We start from the raw sequence: 20,831 nt of genomic DNA on the forward strand, positions 1-20,831 counted from the left end.
TATTGTGTAGCCAGTGAAGGGAGAGAAGAAGAGTTGTATTGTGTAGCCAGTGAAGGGAGAGAAGAAGAGTTGTATTGTGGACTACTAAAGTTGTGGTAGAACTGGCTGTGTGTGTGTTAACGTGTGTATGTGTTAATGTGTGTATGTGTTAATGTGTGTATGTGTTAATGTGTGTGTGTGTTAATGTATGTGTGTGTCTGTGTGTGTTTTTGTAGTACCGTGTGTGCTTGTGCCTGTGTGTGTGTGTGTGTGTGTCCAGGTGAGGATGACGATGTCGGACTCCTCCTCCTGCTGTTCCTGGTTCAGCAGACTGAGATGTCCCCGACCACACGGCTTTCTAGCACACGTTATTACCAAAGGTACCATGTGTGTGTTGGTGACAGTGTGTGTGATCAAATCATTAATGATTAAGACATTCAGTTTGATATAAATTGCTGACTAGTGCGGTATGCTAGCTAACAATATTAAGCTGAAAAGTTGATCGTGTGTGTGTGTGTGTGTGTGTGTGTGTGTGTGTGTGTGTGTGTGTGTGTGTCTCTGTGTGTGTGTGTGTGTGTGTGTGTGTGTGTGTGTGTGTGTGTGTGTGTGTGTGTGTGTGTGTGTGTGTGTGTGTGTGTGTGTGTGTGTGTGTGTGTGTGTGTGTGTGTGTGTTTGTGTGTTAACCCTTTGTGTGTCTCCCTCCCTCTACCTAGTGTGTCTAGGAGCGTTGTTGTTCGGGGTTGTCTGGTCCATCACTGAGAAGGAGTGTTATCCAGGGGGGAATCTGTTCGGCATCATCATCTTGTTTCTCTGTGCTGTGTGTGGTGGCAAACTGGTCGGACTGATCCAACTCCCCACACTCCCCCCCTTCCCTCCTTTACTTGGTAGGTTCCAGTATTGGTTAGTTGTCTCTCTGTCTGATGGGGTGACTTATTGGTGTGGATCTGAACAGCAGTGGACTTTATGTCTGGCGGTTTTGTAGTGATGGATGGTGTGTGTGTTTGTGTGTTTTGTGTGTGTGTGTGTGTGTGTGTGTGTGTATGTGTTTGTGTATGTTTGTGTGTGTGTGTGTACAGGTATGTTGCTGGCTGGTCTGGTGCTGCGTAACGTCCCGTATGTAACGGAGGCGGTCCACATTGAGCAGGCCTGGTCAGCAGCTCTGAGGAACATCGCTCTGGCCATCATACTGACCCGTGCTGGACTGGGCCTCGACCCTTCGGTACGGGAGGGAGGGAGGGAGGGAGGGAGGGGGAAAAGGGGGGGGGGGGGGGGGGGGGGGGGGGGGGGGGGGGAGGGGGGGGGGGAAGGGGGGGGGGGGGGAGAGAGAGAGAGAGAGAGAGAGAGAGAGAGAGAGAGAGAGAGAGAGAGAGAGAGAGAGAGAGAGAGAGAGAGAGAGGTGTTTTCTCTATGGAGGTGCATAGCTAAAGGTGGGTGTGTGTTCTCACCAGGCTCTCCGCAGGCTCAAGGCGGTGTGTGTGCGTCTGGCAGTAGGACCGTGTACAGTGGAGGCCTCGACAGTCGCTGTGATGTCTCACTTCCTGATGGGCCTGCCCTGGGTCTGGGGATTCATACTGGGGTAAACACACACACACATTAACACACGTTATTCCACTGAGCTGAAGCCTAATTTGTCTCAATTCAATTCAGTTCAATTCAATAGGCTTTATTGGCATGGGAAACATATGTTAACATTGCCAAAATAAGTGAAATAGATTTAATTTTTAATGTACAATGACCATTACACTCAGAAGTTCCAGAAGTTCCAAATGAATAGAGACGTTTCAAATGTCATATTATGTCTATATACAGTGTTGTAACAATGTGCAAATAGTTACATTTCAAAAGGGAAAATAAATAAACATACATTTGGGTTGTATTTACAATGGTGTTTGTTCTTCACTGGTTGCCCTTTTCTTGTGGCAACAGGTCACAAATCTTGCTGCTGTGATGGCACACTGTGGTATTTCACCCAGTAGATAAGGGAGTTTATCAAAATTGGGTTTGTTTTTTAATTCTTTGTGGATCGCAGTAATCGGAGGGAAATATGTGTCTCTAATATGGTCATACATTTGGCAAGAGGTTAGGAAGTGCAGCTCAGTTTCCACCTCATTTTGTGGACAGTGTGCACATAGCCTGTCTTCTCTTGAGAGCCAGGTCTGCCTACGGCGGCGTTTCTCAATAGCAAGGCTATGCTCACTGAGTCTGTACATAGTCAAAGCTTTCCTTAAGTTTGGGTCAGTCACAGTGGTCAGGTTTTCTGCCACTGTGTACTCTCTGTTTAAGGTCAAATAGCATTCTAGTTTGCTCTGTTTTTTTGTTCATTCTTTCCAATGTGTCAAGTAATTCTCTTTTTGTTTTCTCATTATTTGGTTGGGTCTAATTGTGTTGCTGTCCTGGGGCTCTGTGGGGTCAGTTTGTGAACAGAGCCCCATGACCAGCTTGCTTAGGAGACTCTTCTCCAGGTTCATCTCTCTGTAGGTGATGGCTTTGTTATGGAAGGTTTGGGAATCGCTTCCTTTTAGGTGGTTGTAGAATTGAACGGCTCTTTTCTGGATTTTGATCATTAGCGGGTATCGGGACAAATTCTGCTCTGCATGCATTATTTGGTGTTTTACATTGTACACAGAGGATATTTTTGCAGAATTCTGCATGCAGAGTCTCAATTTGGTGTTTGTCACATTTTGTGAATTCTTGGTTGGTGAGCGGACCCCAGACCTCAAAACCATAAAGGTCAATGGGTTCTATAACTGATTCAAGTTTTTTATTTATTTTTTATTTCACCTTTATTTAACCAGGTGTAGTAAGTTATGGAGATAAGGCACTAAATAGGCCATAGTGCAAAATAATTACAATTATAATTTAGTATTAACACTGGAGTGATAGATGTGCAGAAGATGATGTGCAAATAGAGATACTGGGGTGCAAATGAGCAAAATAAATAACAATATGGGGATGAGGTAGTTGGATGGGCTAATTACAGATGGGCTGTGTACAGGTGCAGTGATCGGTAAGCTGCTCTGACAACTGATGCTTAAAGTTAGTGAGGGAGATAAGTGTCTCCAGCTTCAGAGATTTTTGCAGTTCATTCCAGTCATTGGCAGCAGAGAAGTAGAAGGAATGGCGGCCAAAGGAGGTGTTTGCTTTGGGGATGACCAGTGATATACAGTGGGGAGAACAAGTATTTGAGACACTGCCGATTTTGCAGGTTTTCCTACTTACAAAGCATGTAGAGGTCTGTACTTTTTATCATAGGTACACTTCAACTGTGAGAGACGGAATCTAAAACAAAAGTCCAGAAAATCACATTGTATGATTTTTAAGTAATTAATTTGCATTTTATTGCATGACATAAGTATTTGATACATCAGAAAAGCAGAACTTAATATTTGGTACAGAAACCTTTGTTTGCAATTACAGAGATCATACGTTTCCTGTAGGTCTTGACCAGGTTTGCACACACTGCAGCAGACCTTCTCCAGATCCTTCAGGTTTCGGGGCTGTCGCTGGGCAATACGGACTTTCAGCTCCCTCCAAAGATTTTCTATTGGGTTTAGGTCTGGAGACTGGCTAGGCCACTCCAGGACCTTGAGATGCTTCTTACGGAGCCACTCTTTAGTTGGCCTGGCTGTGTGTTTCGGGACGTTGTCATGCTGGAAGACCCAGCCACGACCCATCTTCAATGCTCTTACTGAGAGAAGGAGGTTGTTGGCCAAGATCTCACGATACATGTCCCCATCCATCCTCCCCTCAATACGGTGTAGTCGTCCTGTCCCCTTTGGAGAAAAGCATCCCCAAAGAATGATGTTTCCACCTCCATGCTTCACGGTTGGGATGGTGTTCTTGGGGTTGTACTCATCCTTCTTCTTCCTCCAAACACGGCGAGTGGAGTCTCATCAGACCACATGACCTTCTCCCATTCCTCCACTGGATCATCCAGATGGTCATTGGCAAACTTCAGACGGGCCTGGACATGCGCTGGCTTGAGCAGGGGGACCTTGCGTGCGCTGCAGGATTTTAATCCATGACGGCGTAGTGTGTTACTAATGGTTTTCTTTGAGACTGTGGTCCCAGCTCTCTTCAGGTCATTGACCAGGTCCTGCCATGTAGTTCTGGGCTGATCCCTCACCTTCCTCATGATCATTGATGCCCCACGAGGTGAGATCTTGCATGGAGCCCCAGACCGTGGGTGATTGACCGTCATCTTGAACTTCTTCCATTTTCTAAAAATTGAGCCAACAGTTGTTGCCTTCTTACCAAGCTGCTTGCCTATTGTCCTGTAGCCCATCCCAGCCTTGTGCAGGTCTTCAATTTTATCCCTGATGTCCTTCCACAGCTCTCTGGTCTTGGCCATTGTGGAGAGGTTGGAGTCTGTTTGATTTAGTGAGTGGACAGGTGTCTGTTATACAGGTAACGAGTTCAAACAGGTGCAGTTAATACAGGTAATGAGTGGAGAACAGGTGGGCTTCTTAAAGAAAAACTAACAGGTCTGTGAGAGCCAGAATTCTTACTGGTTGGTAGGTGATCAAATACTTAAGTCATGCAATAAAATGCAAATTAATTACTTAAAAATCATACAATGTGATTTTCTGGATTTTTGTTTTAGATTCCGTCTCTCACAGTTGAAGTGTACCTATGATAAAAATTACAGACCTCTACATGCTTTGTAAGTAGGAAAACCTGCAACATCGGTAGTGTATCAAATACTTGTTCTCCCCACTGTACCTGCTGGAGCGTAGACCACGGGTGGGTGTTGCTATGGTGACCAGTGAGCTAAGACAAGACGGGGATTAGCCTAGCAGTGATTTATAGATGACCTGGAGCCAGTGGGTTTGGCGACAAATATGTAGTGAGGGCCAGCCAACAAGAGCGTACAGGTCACAATGGTGGGTAGTATATGGGGCTTTGGTGACAAAACGGATGGCACTGTGATAGACTACATCCAATTTGCTGAGTAGAGTGTTGGAGTCTATTTTGTAAATGACATCGCCGAAGTAAAAGGATTGGTAGGATAGCCAGTTTTACGAGGGCATGTTTGGCAGCATGAGTGAAGGAGGCTTTGTTGCGAAATAGGAAGACGATTCTAGATCTAACTTTTGATTGGAGATGCTTAATGTGAGTCTGGAAGGAGAGTTTACAGTCTAACCAGACACCTAGGTATTTGTAGTTGTCCACATACTCTAGGTCAGACCCGCCAAGAGTAGTGATTCTAGTCGGGTGGGCGGGTGCAAGCAGCGTTCGGTTGAAGAGCATGCATTTAGTTTTACTAGTGTTTAAGAGCAGTTGGAGACTACGGAAGGAGTGTTGTATGGCGTTGAAGCTCGTTTGGAGGTTTGTTAACACAGTGTCCAATGAAGGGCCAGCTGTATACAAAATGGTGTTGTCCGCATAGAGGTGGATCCGAGCGTCACCAGCAGCAAGAGCAACATCATTGATATTCACAGAGAATAGAGTCGACCCGAGAATTGAACCCTGTGGCACCCCCATAGAGACTGCCAGAGGTCCAGACAACAGGCCCTCCGATTTGACACATTGAACTCTATCTGAGAAGTAGTTGGTGAACCAGGCAAGGCAGTCATTTGAGAAACCAAGGCTATTTAGTCTGCCAATAAGAATGCGGTGGTTGACAGAGTCGAAAGCCTTGGCCAGGTCGATGAAGACGGCTGCGCAGTACTGTCTTTTATCGATCGCGGTTATAATATCGTTTAGGACCTTGAGCGTGGCTGAGGTGCACCCATGACCAGTTCGGAAACCGGATTGCATAGCGGAGAAGGTACGGTGGGATTCGAAATGGTCGGTGATCTGTTTGTTAACTTGGCTTTCAAAAACTTTCGAAAGGCAGGGCAGGATGGATATAGGTCTGTAACAGTTTGGATCTAGAGTGTCACACCCTTTGAAGAGGGGGATGACCGTGGCAGCTTTCCAATCTCTGGGGATCTCAGACGTTACGAAAGAGAGGTTGAACGGGCTAGTAATATGGGTTGCGACAATTTCGGCGGCTAATTTTAGAAAGAAAGGGTCCAGATTGTCTAGCCCAGCTGATTTGTAGGGGTCCAGATCTTTCAGCTCTTTCAGAACAGCAGCTGTCTGAATTTGTGTAAAGGAGAAGCGGGGGGGGCATGAGCAAGTTGCAGCGGAGGGTGCAAAGCTGGTGGCCGGGGTAGTGGTAGCCAGGTAGAAAGCATGGCCAGCCGTAGCAAAATGCTTGTTGAAATTGTCGATTATTGTAGATTTATCGGTGGTGACAGTGTTTCCTAGCCTCAGTGCAGTGGGCAGTTGGGAGGAGGTGCTCTTATTCTCCATGGACTTTACAGTGTCCCAAAACTTTTTGGAGTTAGTGCTACAGGATGCACATTTCTGTTTGAAAAAGCTAGCCTTTGCTTTCCTAACTGATTGTGTATATTGGTTCCTGACTTCCCTGAAAAGTTGCATATCGCGGGGGCTGTTCGATGCTAATGCAGTATGCCACAGGATGTTTTTGTGCTGGTCAAGGGCAGTCAAGTCTGAGGAGAACCAGGGGCTATATCTGTTCTTAGTTCTGAATTTTTTGAATGTGGCATGCTTATTTAAGATTGAGAGGAAAGCACTTTTAAAGAACAACCAGGCATCCTCTACTGACGGAATGAGGTCAATATCCATCCAGGATACCCGGGCCAGGTCAATAAGAAAGGCCTGCTCGCTAAAGTGTTTTAGGGAGTGTTTGACAGTGATGAGGGGTGGTCGTTTGACCGCGGACCCATTACGGACGCAGGCAATAAGGCAGTGATCGCTGAGATCCTGGTTGAAGACAGCGGAGGTGTATTTAGAGGGTAAATTTGTCAGGACGATATCTATGAGGGTGCCCATGTTTACAGATTTGGGGTTGTACCTGGTAGGTTCGTTGATATTTTGTGTGAGATTGAGGGCATCTAGCTTGGATTGTAGGATGGCCGGGGTGTTTAAGCATATCCCAGTTTAGGTCACCAAGCAGTACGAACTCTGAGGATAGATGGGGGGTGATCAGTTCACATATGGTGTCCAGGGCACAGCTCGGGGGCTGAGGGGGGTCTGTAGCAAGCGGCAACAGTGAGAGACTTATTTCTGGAAAGGTGGATTTTTAGAAGTAGGAGCTCAAACTGTTTGGGCACAGACCTGGATAGTATGATAGAGCTCTGCAGGCTATCTCTACAGTAGATTGCAACCCCACCCCCTTTGGCAGTTCTATCGAGATGGAAAATGTTGTAGTTGGGGATGGATATTTCTGAATTTTTGGTGGCCTTCCTGAGCCAGGATTCAGACACTGCTAGAACATCAGGGTTGGCGTAGTGTGCTAACGCAGTGAATAACTCAAACTTAGGAAGGAGACATCGGATGTTAACGTGCAAGAAACCAAGGCTTTTACGGTTACAGAAGTCAACAAATGATAGCGCCTGGGGAGTAGGAGTGATACTGGGGGCTACAGGGGTTAACCTCTACATCACCAGAGGAACAGAGGAGGAGTAGAATAAGGATATGGCTAAAGGCTTTAAGAACTGGTCTTCTAGTGCGTTGGGTACAGAGAAAAAAAGGGGCAGATTTCCGGGCGTTGTAGAATAGATTCAGGGCATTATGTACAGACAAGGATATGGAAGGATATGACTACAGTGGAGGTAAACCTAAGCGTTGGGTAACGATGAAAGAGATAGCATCACTAGAGGCGATTGAGTCGGTCTCCGTGTGTATGGGGGGGTGGGACAAAGGAACTGTCTAAGGCAGGTTGAGCTGGGCTGGGGGCTCTACAGTGAAATAGTACAATAAGAAATTACCGTAACAGCAATAAGCAAGGCATATTGACATGGAAGAGAGGCATAAAGCAATCACAGGTGTTATTCGAGAGAGCTAAGACAACAGCTGGTAATGGCGACAAAGTTTGGGCTGAGGCTAAACACAAACAGGATGCGGTACCGTATAAAGGAACAGTCCAGCAGGCATCAGCTGTATAGCTGAGTTATCACAAGGTCCGTTGAACAGCAATAGGAGAGTTCGGAGGTAGTTCGGGGGCTGCTACAGCACTGGCGAGCAAGAGGCCCGGCTTGCGTGTGCTAGCGGGCCGGGGCTAGCAGATGGATCTTCGTGGTCGACGTCGTAACGGGAAGCCTGTTGAAACCACATCAGACGATTTTGTCGGCAAACCAGTCGTGTTGGATCTGCGGGGCTCCGTGTCAACACTAGGAGGTCCCGTCCGGTTGACAGAGAGGTAGATAGCCGGGAGATTTACATTCACATTTTACATTTTAGTCATTTAGCAAACGCTCTTATCCAGAGCGACTTACAGTTAGTGAGTGCATAAATTTTTTCTTTTTTTTCATACTGGCCCCCCGTGGAGGATGGGCCTGGCTCGAGGCTAGCTCAAGGCTAACTGGTGCTTGCTAAGGGGCAATGGTAATTAGCCAACGACAACAGCCATTAGGTTGCAGCTAGCTGGTTGCGATGATCCGGCGCTAGGGTCCAGTGATTCCGGCAGAAAGTCCGATATGCTCTGGGTCGATAGCACGCTGTGCTAGAGCTGGCTGGTGGGTAGTGCAGGCCACGGACAATGGTGAAGACCGGTAACGGTGGCTAAGAGCAAGTAGCCATTCGGTTGCAGCTAGACTAGTTTCAGCTTAAGATTCTTGATAAAAGTTATAAAGAAATAATAGAATCCTTTCCACGTTGGGTGAGGCGAGAAAGTATATTTAGTTAAAGAATTAAAAGTAAAATTGAGAAATATATACAAAATAGACAAAAAACTGAAAAAAACACGACCGCACTGCTACGCCATCTTGGATCTATCTTGTATTTTTAATCAGATCCTTATTGGTATGTCAAATGTTATGATTCTTTGATGACATAGAAGGCACTTCTTGCCTTGTCTCTCAGATCGTTCACAGCTTTGTGGAAGTTACCTGTGGAGCTGATGTTTAGGCCGAGGTATGTATAGTTTTTGTGTGCTCTAGGGCAACGGTGTCTAGATGAAATTTGTATTTGTGGTCCTGGCAACTGGACCTTTTTTGGAGCACCATTATTTTTGTCTTACTGAGATTTACTGTCAGGGCCCAGGTCTGACAGAATCTGTGCAGAAGATCTAAGTGCTGCTGTAGGCCCTCCTTGGTTGGGGACAGAAGCACCAGATCATCAGCAAACAGTAGACATTTGACTTCAGATTCTAGTAGGGTGAGGCCGGTTGCTGCAGACTGTTCTAGTGCCCTCGCCAATTCGTTGATATATACAGTGGGGGAAAAAAGTATTTAGTCAGCCACCAATTGTGCAAGTTCTCTCACTTAAAAATATGAGAGAGGCCTGTAATTTTCATCATAGGTACATGTCAACTATGACAGACAAAATTAGGGAAAAAAATCCAGAAAATCACATTGTAGGTTTTTTAATGAATTTATTTGCAAATTATGGTGGAAAATCTGTCATAAGAACCGATGTGGATGTGGTGGAGGAGTCAGGCGCAGGACACAGAGGTACGTCCAACAAAGCTTTAATAGTCCCAAGTAGACATAAATCCAAAAAAAGGAACACGACCTCGACAAAACGACGAGGCGAGGGAAAATTACGCAACAATGCGTAAAACACTAAACACCAAACAAAACAGAATACAAAAGGTGGCTCCGACACGAACGACAGTAAAACAACAACACACAATCCTACTAAGCAAAAAGACGGAACTTATAGGACAGGTGATCAATACACAATTGGACACAGGTGTGACAGACAGACAAAAGCAATCTCACACAGAAACATAGATCGGTGGCAGCTAGTACTCCGGGGACGGCGACCGCCGACGCCTGCTCGTACCAGGAGGGGGAGCAGCCTCGGCAGAATCCGTGACAGTACCCCCCCCTTGACGCGCGGCTCCAGCCGTGCGCCGACCCCGGCCTCGGGGACGGCCAGGAGGACGCGGACCCGGGCGCGTGGGATGCCCACGGTGGAACTCAGTCAGGAGGGATGGATCGAGGATGTCCCTCCTGGGCACCCAGCACCGTTCCTCCGGACCGTACCCCTCCCACTCCACGAGATACTGGAGACCACTCATCCGGCGCCTCGAGTCCAAGATGGTCCGGACTCTGTACGCCGGCGCCCCCTCGATGTCCAAAGGGGGCGGAGGGGTCTCTCCTATCTCATTATCTTGGAGTGGACCAGCTACCACCGGCCTGAGAAGAGACACATGGAACGAGGGGTTAATATTTTTGTACTCTATAGGCAGTTGTAACCTGTAACACACCTCGTTCAATCTTCTCAGGACTTTAAAGGGCCCCACAAACCGCCGACCCAGCTTCCGGCAGGGCAGGCGGAGGGGCAGGTTTCGAGTCGAGAGCCAGACTCGATCTCCCGGTGCGTACACCGGGCCCTCACTGCGGTGGCGATCGGCGCTCGCCTTCTGTTGACGGATGGCACGCTGCAGATGGACATGGGCAGCGTCCCACGTCTCCTCCGAGCGCCGAATCCACTCGTCCACCGCAGGAGCTTCGATCTGGCTCTCGTGCCATGGCGCCAGGACCGGCTGATAACCTAAGACACACTGGAAAGGTGTTAAATTGGTGGAGGAGTGGCGGAGAGAGTTCTGGGCTATCTCTGCCCAGGGGAGGAACCTCGACCACTCCTCCGGCCGGTCCCGGCAATAGGACCTCAAAAACCTACCCACATCCTGGTTGACACGTTCCACCTGCCCATTGCTTTCTGGATGGTACCCCGAGGTAAGGCTCACCGAGACCCCCAACCGTTCCATAAACGCCCCCCAATCTCTGGAGGTGAACTGGGGACCTCGGTCAGACACTATATCCTCGGGGACCCCATAGTGCCGGAACACATGGGTGAACAGGGCCTCAGCGGTTTGTAGGGCAGAAGGGAGAACCGGCATAGGAAGGAGACGACAGGCCTTAGAAAACCGATCCACAACGACCAAAATGGTGGTATTCCCCTGGGAGGGGGGTAGATCGTAACGAAATCTACCGAGAGGTGGGACCATGGTCGTTGTGGAACGGGCAGGGGATGTAGCTTACCCCTGGGCAAATGTCTAGGCGCCTTACACTGGGCACACACCGAGCAGGAGGAGACATAAACCCTCACATCCCTAGCTAACGTTGGCCACCAGTATTTCATGCTAAGACAGTGCACGGTCCAGCCAATACCTGGATGTCCAGAGGAGGGTGATGTATGAGCCCAATAAATAAGTCGATCACGAACCTCGAGCGGAACGTACGTCCGCCCCACAGGACACTCGGGGGGAGTAGGGTCGGTACGCAGTGCCCGCTCGATTTCCGCATCGACCTCCCAAACCACCGGAGCCACCAAACAAGACTCCGGCAATATGGAAGTAGGCTCGTTGGACCTCTCCTCTGTGTCATACCGCCGGGACAGGGCGTCTGCCTTAGCATTCTGGGACCCTGGGATGTATGTGATCTTGAAAACAAACCGGGTTAGGAACATGTTCCACCTAGCCTGACGAGGGTTCAATCTCCTAGCTGCCCGGATGTACTCCAGGTTACGGTGATCTGTCAGAATGAGGAAAGGGTGTTGAGCCCCCTCAAGCCAATGCCTCCACACCTTTAGGGCCTGGACTACAGCTAACAGCTCCCTGTCCCCAACGTCATAATTACGCTCCGCCGAGCTGAGCTTCTTAGAGTAGAACGCACAGGGGCGGAGCTTAGGTGGCGTGCCGGACCGTTGCGACAGGACTGCCCCAATGCCGGACTCGGACGCGTCTACCTCTACTTGGAATGGTAAAGAGGGATCCGGGTGCGCCAGCACAGGAGCCGAGGTGAACAGGTTCTCAAGTTTAACAAATGCCCTGTCCGCCTCAGCTGACCACTGCAAACGAACCGGACCCCCCTTTAGTAGAGATGTAATGGGAGCTGCAACCTGTCCAAAACCCCGAATAAACCTCCGGTAGTAATTAGCAAAACCCAAGAACCGCTGCACCTCTTTTACAGTCGTTGGAGTTTGCCAATTACGCACGGCCGATACCCGGTCTACCTCTATCTCCACACCAGACGCAGACAACCGATAACCCAAAAAGGAGACGGACTCCTGGAAGAACAGGCATTTCTCTGCCTTGACATACAAGTCATGCTCCAACAGTCTTCTCAACACTCGGCGCACCTGGGCTACATGCTCGGCTCGGGTAGCAGAGTACACTAGGATGTCGTCGATGTAAACTACTACACCCTGCCCATGCATGTCCCGGAAAATCTCGTCAACAAAGGATTGGAAGACTGAAGGAGCATTCATTAACCCGTATGGCATGACGAGATACTCGTAATGACCCGAGGTTGTGCTAAATGCTGTCTTCCATTCATCCCCCCTCCCTAATGCGCACCAGATTATACGCGCTCCTGAGATCTAACTTTGTGAAGAAGCGCGCGCCGCGTAATGACTCCGTCATCGTCGCAATCAGTGGAAGTGGGTAGCTGTATTTAACTGTGATCTGATTGAGACTACGGTAGTCAATACACGGGCGCAATCCCCATCCTTCTTCTTCACAAAGAAGAAACTCGAGGAGACCGGGGAAGTAGAAGGCCGTATGTATCCCTGTGCCAAGGACTCGGCTATGTACGTCTCCATAGCCGCTGTCTCCTCTTGAGACAGGGGATACACATGACTCCGTGGCAGAGCCGCTCCTGTTTGGAGATTTATCGCACAGTCCCCCTGTCTATGAGGAGGTAGCCGTGCTGCCCTCGATTTACTAAACGCCAGTGCTAAATCCTCATACTCAGGGGGAATGCGCAGTGCGGGCACTTGGTTCGGACTCTCTACCGAGGTCGCCCCTAAGGAAACACCTAGACATCTCCCTACACACTGGGAAGACCACTCCATAAGAGCCCTCTGTTGCCACGCTATGGTAGGATCATGGGTGCTTAACCAGGGAAGTCCCAACACCACAGGGTACGCAGGAGAGTCAATCAGATAAAACTGAATGATCTCCTCGTGACCCCCCTGCGTTGTCATCGTCAGTGGTGCTGTGACCTCCTGATCAGACCCGACCCCAACGGCCGGCTGTCTAAGGCGTGGACAGGAAATGGAGTTTCTACCGGCCGAAGGGGAATCCTTAACCTACTACAAAATGCCCGATCAATAAAGTTCCCAGCAGCGCCTGAATCTACTAGCGCCTTATGCTGGGAACGAGGTGCCACCTGTGGAAATCTCACAGGAATACTCATGTGACCAACAGAAAGCTCTGGGTAAGTGGGGCGCCTGCTCACCTGAAATGACTCCCCAGTGCGTGGCCTGTTGTCACCTCTCCCAAGAGACCCTCCCCAGCACCTGGCCGCGGTGTGCCCTCCACGACCGCAGGTGGTGCAGGGGATGGTTCCCCTCGGGTTCCCTCTCCTCCTCTCTCTAGCGCCAGCACCCCCGATCTCCATAGGAATCGGATCGGAGGTGCTGGAGAGCGGAATGGACGACCCCCACTCGGAACGTCCGCGGGTAGCCAGCAGGGTGTCTAGACGGATGGAAATGTCCACCAACTGGTCAAATGACAAGTTGGTGTCCCTGCAGGCCAGCTCACGACGAACGTCCTCTCGTAGACTACACCTGTAGTGGTCGATGAGGGCCCTCTCATTCCACCCCGCATCCGCTGCTAGTGTCCGGAACTCCAGTGCGAACTCCTGGGCGCTCCTCTTCTCCTGTCGGAGGTGGAACAGACGCTCTCCCGCCGCTTTACCCTCAGGTGGATGATCAAAGACAGTCCTGAAGCGGCGGGAGAACTCCGCGTAGGTGATGGTTGCGGCGTCTATTCCCCTCCATTCGGCGTTGGCCCATTCCAACGCCTTGCCGGATAGACAGGAGATGAGGGCGGAGACGCTCTCGTATCCCGAGGGCGCCGGGTGTATAGTAGCCAGGTAAAGTTCCACCTGTAGCAGAAATCCCTGACACCCGGCTGCAGAACCGTCATATGCCCTCAGGAGCGAGAGCCGAATACCACTGGGTTCCGGTGCTGAGAGAGGAGGACTGGCCGTTGGTGACGGGATGTGGTAAGAGGGCCTCTATGCCTCTCGAGTCACCAACTGGCGCAGCTTGTTGGCTACCTCGTCCATGGTGGCCCCAAGGTGCCGGATCATGGTGTCTTGGTGATTGATCCGGTCCAAGAGTGATACGGGTGCCGCCGCTGTTCCTGCTGACTCCATTTTGGTGTGTTGTTCTGTCATAAGAACCGATGTGGATGTGGTGGAGGAGTCAGGCGCAGGACACAGAGGTACGTCCAACAAAGCTTTAATAGTCCCAAGTAGACATAAATCCAAAAAAAGGAACACGACCTCGACAAAACGACGAGGCGAGGGAAAATATGCAACAATGTGTCAAACACTAAACACCAAAACAAAACAGAAACCAAAAGGAAGCTCCGACACGAACGACAGTAAAACAACAACACACAATCCTACTAAGCAAAAAGACGGAACTTATAGGACAGGTGATCAATACACAATTGGACACAGGTGTGACAGACAGACAAAAGCAATCTCACACAGAAACATAGATCGGTGGCAGCTAGTACTCCGGGGACGGCGACCGCCGACGCCTGCTCGTACCAGGAGGGGGAGCAGCCTCGGCAGAATCCGTGACAAAATCAGTATTTGGTCAATAACAAAAGTTTCTCAATACTTTGTTATATACCCTTTGTTGGCAATGACACAGGTCAAACGTTTTCTGTAAGTCTTCACAAGGTTTTCACACACTATTGCTGGTATTTTGGCCCATTCCTCCATGCAGATCTCCTCTAGAGCAGTGATGTTTTGGGGCTGTCGCTGGGCAACACAGACTTTCAACTCCCTCCAAAGATTTTCTATGGGGTTGAGATCTGGAGTCTGGCTAGGCCACTCCAGGACCTTGAAATGCTTCTTACGAAGCCACTCCTTCGTTGCCCGGGCGGTGTGTTTGGGATCATTGTCATGCTGAAAGATCCAGCCACGTTTCATCTTCAATGCCCTTGCTGATGGAAGGAGGTTTTCACTCAAAATCTCACGATACATGGCCCCATTCATTCTTTCCTTTACACGGATCAGTCGTCCTTATTGTCCGTATTGCCCAGCAACAGCCCCGAAACCTGAAGGATCTGGAGAAGGTCTGTATGGAGGAGTGGGCCAAAATCCCTGCTGCAGTGTGTGCAAACCTGGTCAAGACCTACAGGAAACGTGTGATCTCTGTAATTGCAAACAAAGGTTTCTGTACCAAATATTAAGTTCTGCTTTTCTGATGTATCAAATACTTATGTCATGCAATAAAATGCAAATTAATTACTTAAAAATCATACAATGTGATTTTCTGGATTTTTGTTTTAGATTCCGTCTCTCACAGTTGAAGTGTACCTATGATAAAAAGGACAGACCTCTACATGCTTTGTAAGTAGGACAACCTGCAAAATCGGCAGTGTATCAAATACTTCTTCTCCCCACTGTATATATATATAGGTATGTTCATCAACTGTAAATGTGAGTTTCTATTGGATATATATACAGTGGGAAGAACAAGTATTTGATACACTGCCGATTTTGCAGGTTGTCCTACTTACAAAGCATGTAGAGGTCTGTCCGCACACTCCACTGGCTTCAGTTGAAGCTCACATCCACTACAAGACCATGGTGCTTACCTACGGAAAAGCAAGAGGAACCTCCTCACCTCGAACCCCCCCCCCCCCCCCTTCTAGCTCTGACTCTACTGACAGCTCCGTTATTGAGGGAAAATGTGCTTTCTATGCCTGTGATATGTGGTTGTCCCACCTAACTATCTTAAGATGAATGCACTAACTGTAAGTCACTCTGGATGAGATTTTATTTTTAATGCTGTCACCTCCAGGTAGGTGTTTGTCCACCTGTGTGCTGAGGGTGTCAGGATCTTATCCAGTTCTGACAGTTCTCTCTCTCTCTCTCTCTCTCTCTCTCGCTCTCTCTCTCTCTCTCTCTCTCTCTCTCTCTCTCTCTCTCTCTCTCTCTCTCTCTCTCTCTCTCTCTCTGCATGCTGGGAGTGTTTGGTGCGTGCTGGGAATTGTTTGAGTGAGTGCTAAGTGCGAGTGTTGTGTAGAGTTAGATATCCTGGGTTTTCCTTTTCTTGGTGATATCCTTTTTTTCTTCTGTGCATGATTAAGGTTATTATTTTTATTTTTTTGTTGTGGTAGAATTAAGTATATTGTTTTTCGTGTTGAAATTACCCTGATTTTGGTGGGGATGGCGGCCCGAATCGGGACGCCGTCCCTGTCACTTCGGCACGGCTTTAGGTGTGTTACTGAAGCTACTGTTACGGTGGAAGAGGTTCTGGTCGCCGTAGGAGAGAAGGTAGGATATGAGAATGTTGCTTATGCGTCACGGATGAATAAAGCGGTGGTGGTATTTCTTAAAGAAGAGCGCCTTGTTGATCGTATGGTTGAGCATGGCATACTTCTTAAAGGAATGTTTATTCAAGTTACGCCGCTTTTTTCTCCGTCAACAAGGGTAACGATTTCAAATGTACCGCCGTTCATTCCAAATGAGCTATTGGAGCGCGAGTTATTGCGCTTTGGGAAGTTTGCAAGTTCAATTAAGGTTGTCCCATTGGGTTGCAAACACCCGGCGTTGAAACAGGTAATGTCGTTTCGGCGACAGGTGTTTATGTTTTTGGACTCACCGGAGCAGACTTTGGAGTTATCGTTTAAAGTCAAGTATGACAATAGACTGTATATGGCTTATGCTAGTACGGGTAGTCAACGGTGTTTTGAGTGTGGGGATGTTGGTCATAGCGTTTACATGCTTGCCCGAAAAGGGAGAAGGCAGAGGGAGGGGCGCAGGTGGTCCTCGTAACGCCTGGGCCCACTGATGTAGGAAGAGGTGGGCTGACAGTGGTAGAGCAGCCACACGCATCTGTTGCTGAGGAACACGTTGTCCGTGTTGAGGGCACAGAGGTGCAACTTGTACCAGAGGGAAATGTTATGCAGCAGAAAAAAAATGTTGTAGAAGGTAAGGATGGATCTGAAGGGCCATTTCCTCAGACTGGTGAGGAGGTGCCCAGTACGAGTGCTGGGGTACAGGAGGGGGTACATCTGGAGCTAATCTCCCAGGTAGTGGAGGAGATGCCCACTATGAGTGCTGGGGTACAGGGGGGGCTAGTCTCCCAGGTAGTGGAGGAGATGCCCACTACGAGTAATGGGGTTCAGGTGGGGCTAGTCTCCCAGGTAGTGGAGGAGATGCCCACTACGAGTAATGGGGTTCAGGTGGGGAGTGTTGAAAGGGATGTGGTAGAGGGGAGTCAGTGGTCTGTGGCCTCAGTTGAGGAGGATCAGGAGAAGGATATGGATATCTCTCTTGATACGATATCAGCTGGTGAGGACTCAATTTACGATCTAGAGGAGGTAAATGGGTTTCTGGATCAGACTTTTGGGAAATCTGTCAAATTGGCAGATTATTTTGATGTTGATAAGTTTGTGAGGTCAGCTGTGATGTTACAGAAGACGGTGGGGTTAGACCAGTTGAGTGAGAAGAAGCGGTTTCGGCTTGAGGAAATTTGTTACTGCTGTTGCAGCAGCAAAAGGTGGTGGGAAACGTGGTCAGGTTAAGAGAAAATTTAAATAATGATGATGATTATGCCTCATAGGGTGTTCTATTCTCTTTGTCTGGTTTCTCTGTGGTATCTTCTGCTTTTCCTTTTTCTTTTCTATATGGAGGTACTAAGGGTAGGTTCTCTCAATATTAATGGAGGGAGGGACAGGAATAAGAGGGCTTGGGTATTAGAAGTAATAAAACAGAAAAGGCTTAATGTAGTTTTCCTACAGGAGACACATAGTGATGAGGAAAATGAGGTTGACTGGGGTATGTGGTGGGAGGGGCAGCATGTACTCAGTCATGGTACTAATTTCAGTGCTGGGGTGGCAATCTTGTTTTCTTCAGGTTTTTTTTTTTTTTTTTTTTTTTAATGTTTATGCTCCTAATGAGGGTACAGAGCGTATTGTTGGTTTTGATAAAATAAAGGAAACCTTAAGACAGTGTGACCAAGAGGGGTGTATGGTTTTAGGGGGGGACTGGAACTGTACAGTGGATTTTACTGTTGATCGCACCGCTGAAGAACCTCACCTGCGGTCAGCAATATGTCTGTCTGGTCTATTAACTGAGTTTGAGCTTTCTGATGTGTGGAGAGTAAGGAATGCAAAAGTTAGGCAGTACACATGGCTAAAAGTTAATGAAGGTCATGTCAGTGCAGCAAGGTTAGACAGGTTGTATGTATCTGAGCAATACTGTAGTAGGGTTGGAAGGTGTGACATCACTCCTGTGGGTTTCTCTGATCACCATATTGTCACTGTTGATATTCATTTGTCCTGTCCACGAAGGTCATCATCTTATTGGTATTTTAATGTTAAATTGTTACATGATGTCATGTTTTGTGAAAGGTTTTTGTTGTTTTGGGAAAAATGGAGGGTTACAAAAGGGAATTTTGAGTCCTTGAGACAATGGTGGGAGGTTGGGAAGGCCCAAATAGGATTATTTTGTCAACAGTATACTGCTCTGTCTCGAATTGAAGTTAAAGAGACTATCAGGGCCCTTGAACAGAACATTAAATCTATTGAATTGAAGTTGCTCACTCAGAATGACCCCGGACTAGTCATGAACTTACAGGACAAGAAACATGAACTGAGGTCGTTTCTGCATGAAAGAGTGAAGGGTGCCTTGATTAGATCTCGTTTCGCTTCCCTCAAGGATATGGATGCTCCTAGTGCTTTTTTTTTTAACCTAGGACAGTCGACATGGCAACGTAAACAGATGGTCTGCCTTCGTCTCCCTGATGGGAAGGTGACCACGGATGACAGTGAAATGCGTCAACATGCCGTGGATTTCTATTCTGCCCTCTATAAGGCGGAGGATTGTGACTCTCTGTGTACTGAACAGTTGTTACACGGTCTTCCTCAATTGGGACCTGAGCAAAGAGTCGCATTGGACTCTGACATTACACTGCAAGAGCTGTCCACAGCAGTTATGCAGCTCTCAACAGGCCGAGCCCCTGGCATTGATGGTTTACCATCTGAGTTTTATAAGCACTTTTGGGGGGTCTATTGGGGAGGATTTTTATGAAGTGGTGTGTGAATATTTTCATGAGGGCTCTCTTCCTGTATCTTGTCAACGTGCGGTACTTTCACTGTTGCCAAAAAGGGGGATTTGGCTCTCATAAAAATTGGAGACCTGTTGCTTTGCTGTGTGCAGAATATAAAATTGTTTCTAAATGTCTCTCAAACAGGTTGAAAGAATATCTGGGATTGTTGGTCCACAAGGACCAGTCCTATTGTGTACCTGATCGCTCTATTGTTGACAACTTGTTTCTAATAAGAGATGTTTTGGACATTTGTAAACTGTCTGATGTAAATGTGGGTTTACTTTCTTTGGATCAGGAGAAGGCTTTTGATCGTGTGGACCACCAGTACTTGTTTAAAACAATGAAAGCCTTTGGGTTTGGGGATGTTTTTTTGTCTTGGATGAATTTACTGTATGCTGGGGCCTCGTGTATGGTGAAGGTGGGGGTGGTTTGAGTTGTCCCATCCCTGTCCAAAGGGGCATCAGGCAGGGATGCCCAATTTCAGGGCAGTTATACAGTCTGGCGATTGAACCAATGCTTTGTTTTTTAAGAGCGAAGCTTACTGGTTTCTCTGTGCCAGGTGTAATGAAGGGTCCCACGATAGCACTGTCTGCGTATGCAGATGACGTGACAGTTTTTATTACAGGGGGTGAGGATGTTAAGGTTCTCTCAGACGCTTTAAAGGTGTATGAGGGGGCCTCCTCAGCTAGAGTCAATTGGGGAAAGAGTGAAGCGCTGTGGGCAGGCCAGCTTCAGATGGGGTCCGCTCCACGGTTACCAGGGGGGCTTCAGTGGGGCAGAGATGGGATGAAGACTTTGGGGGTTTTTCTAGGCTCCGATGTCTTTCAGAAAAGAACTGGGAGGGTGTAGTGGAGAAAGTGTGTGCCAGACTGTCAAGATGGAAATGGGTGCTGCCCCAGCTGTCTTATAGGGGAAGGGTACTGGTAGCTAATAACCTAGCTGCCTCTACCCTGTGGCACAGACTAATGATTTTACAGCCACCAAAGGGTCTGATACAAGAGCTTCAGAGGACCCTTGTCAACTTCTTCTGGTCTGGACAACATTGGATTAAAGCTTCAGCCCTGTACCTGCCACTGCACGAGGGTGGGCAAGGCCTGGTGGACATTTCTTCCAGGATCATGGCTTTCCGGCTTCAAGCAGCCCAGAGACTGTTGTACAGTGACGGTTCTAGCTGGGTTGACACAGCCTACACATTGATGAGGAGAGCGGGCTGTTTGGGCTTAGACAAGCACCTTTTCCTCTTAAAGCTGGAGGGGGGGTGAGTTGCCTGGCCTGACTCCATTTTATGAGTCTGTTATGCAGGCTTGGAGAGTTCTGGTCAAGTCCCGTAAGGCCTGCACGCCACCAGGGATGTGGCTTTTTGAAGAGCCTCTTTTTCACAACACTGCCATCCAGTCCCGTGTTCTGGGTTCAGCTAGCCTACGTTCATGCCTGTTAGGCGTGGGGTGTACTAAGCTGGGTCATCTGATGTGGAACAGGAATAGGTCGTTGGAGGAGCTGGGAGAAAGAGCGGGGATCCGATCGTCTCGCCTACTGAGGAAGGTCGTCGCTGAGGTCTGTGATTCCTTGCCAGTACTTCATCTGCAGTATGTGACTGACACTTCTAATTCTGATCGGTGGAAGGAGGGTCTGGATTATGTGTTCTGATTGTTAGTGCTGCGGCGGGGGCATTCGAGGAGGACGTGGGGATGCTGCTTTCCTTCGATACCCCGGAGCTGGGGGAGTTCAAGGAGGTGGGAAAGAAGGCCATGTACAGAATATGTGTAAAGGTGTCCCATGCCTCTTCCCTGGAAGGGGTAAAATCG

General features: G+C 48.4%; 1 protein-coding gene across 1 annotated transcript in view; it reads left to right on the forward strand.

The window, feature by feature from the left end:
- Window positions 1-230: 230 nt before the first annotated feature.
- Window positions 231-20,831, forward strand: part of LOC121559198 (sodium/hydrogen exchanger 9B2-like) — a gene marked incomplete at its 3' end in the record, with an annotated part of 25,004 nt that continues 4,403 nt past the window's right edge. Inside the window, exons 1-4 of the mRNA XM_045219097.1 lie at window positions 231-359; window positions 693-863; window positions 1,056-1,198; window positions 1,428-1,555. Of these exons, the coding sequence (XP_045075032.1) occupies window positions 266-359; window positions 693-863; window positions 1,056-1,198; window positions 1,428-1,555 (536 nt within the window). The remainder of the gene's footprint in view (window positions 360-692; window positions 864-1,055; window positions 1,199-1,427; window positions 1,556-20,831) is intronic.

Source organism: Coregonus clupeaformis, unplaced genomic scaffold (assembly GCF_020615455.1).
Source record: "Coregonus clupeaformis isolate EN_2021a unplaced genomic scaffold, ASM2061545v1 scaf2053, whole genome shotgun sequence".
In the NCBI taxonomy this organism is placed as follows: Eukaryota; Metazoa; Chordata; class Actinopteri; order Salmoniformes; family Salmonidae; genus Coregonus; species Coregonus clupeaformis.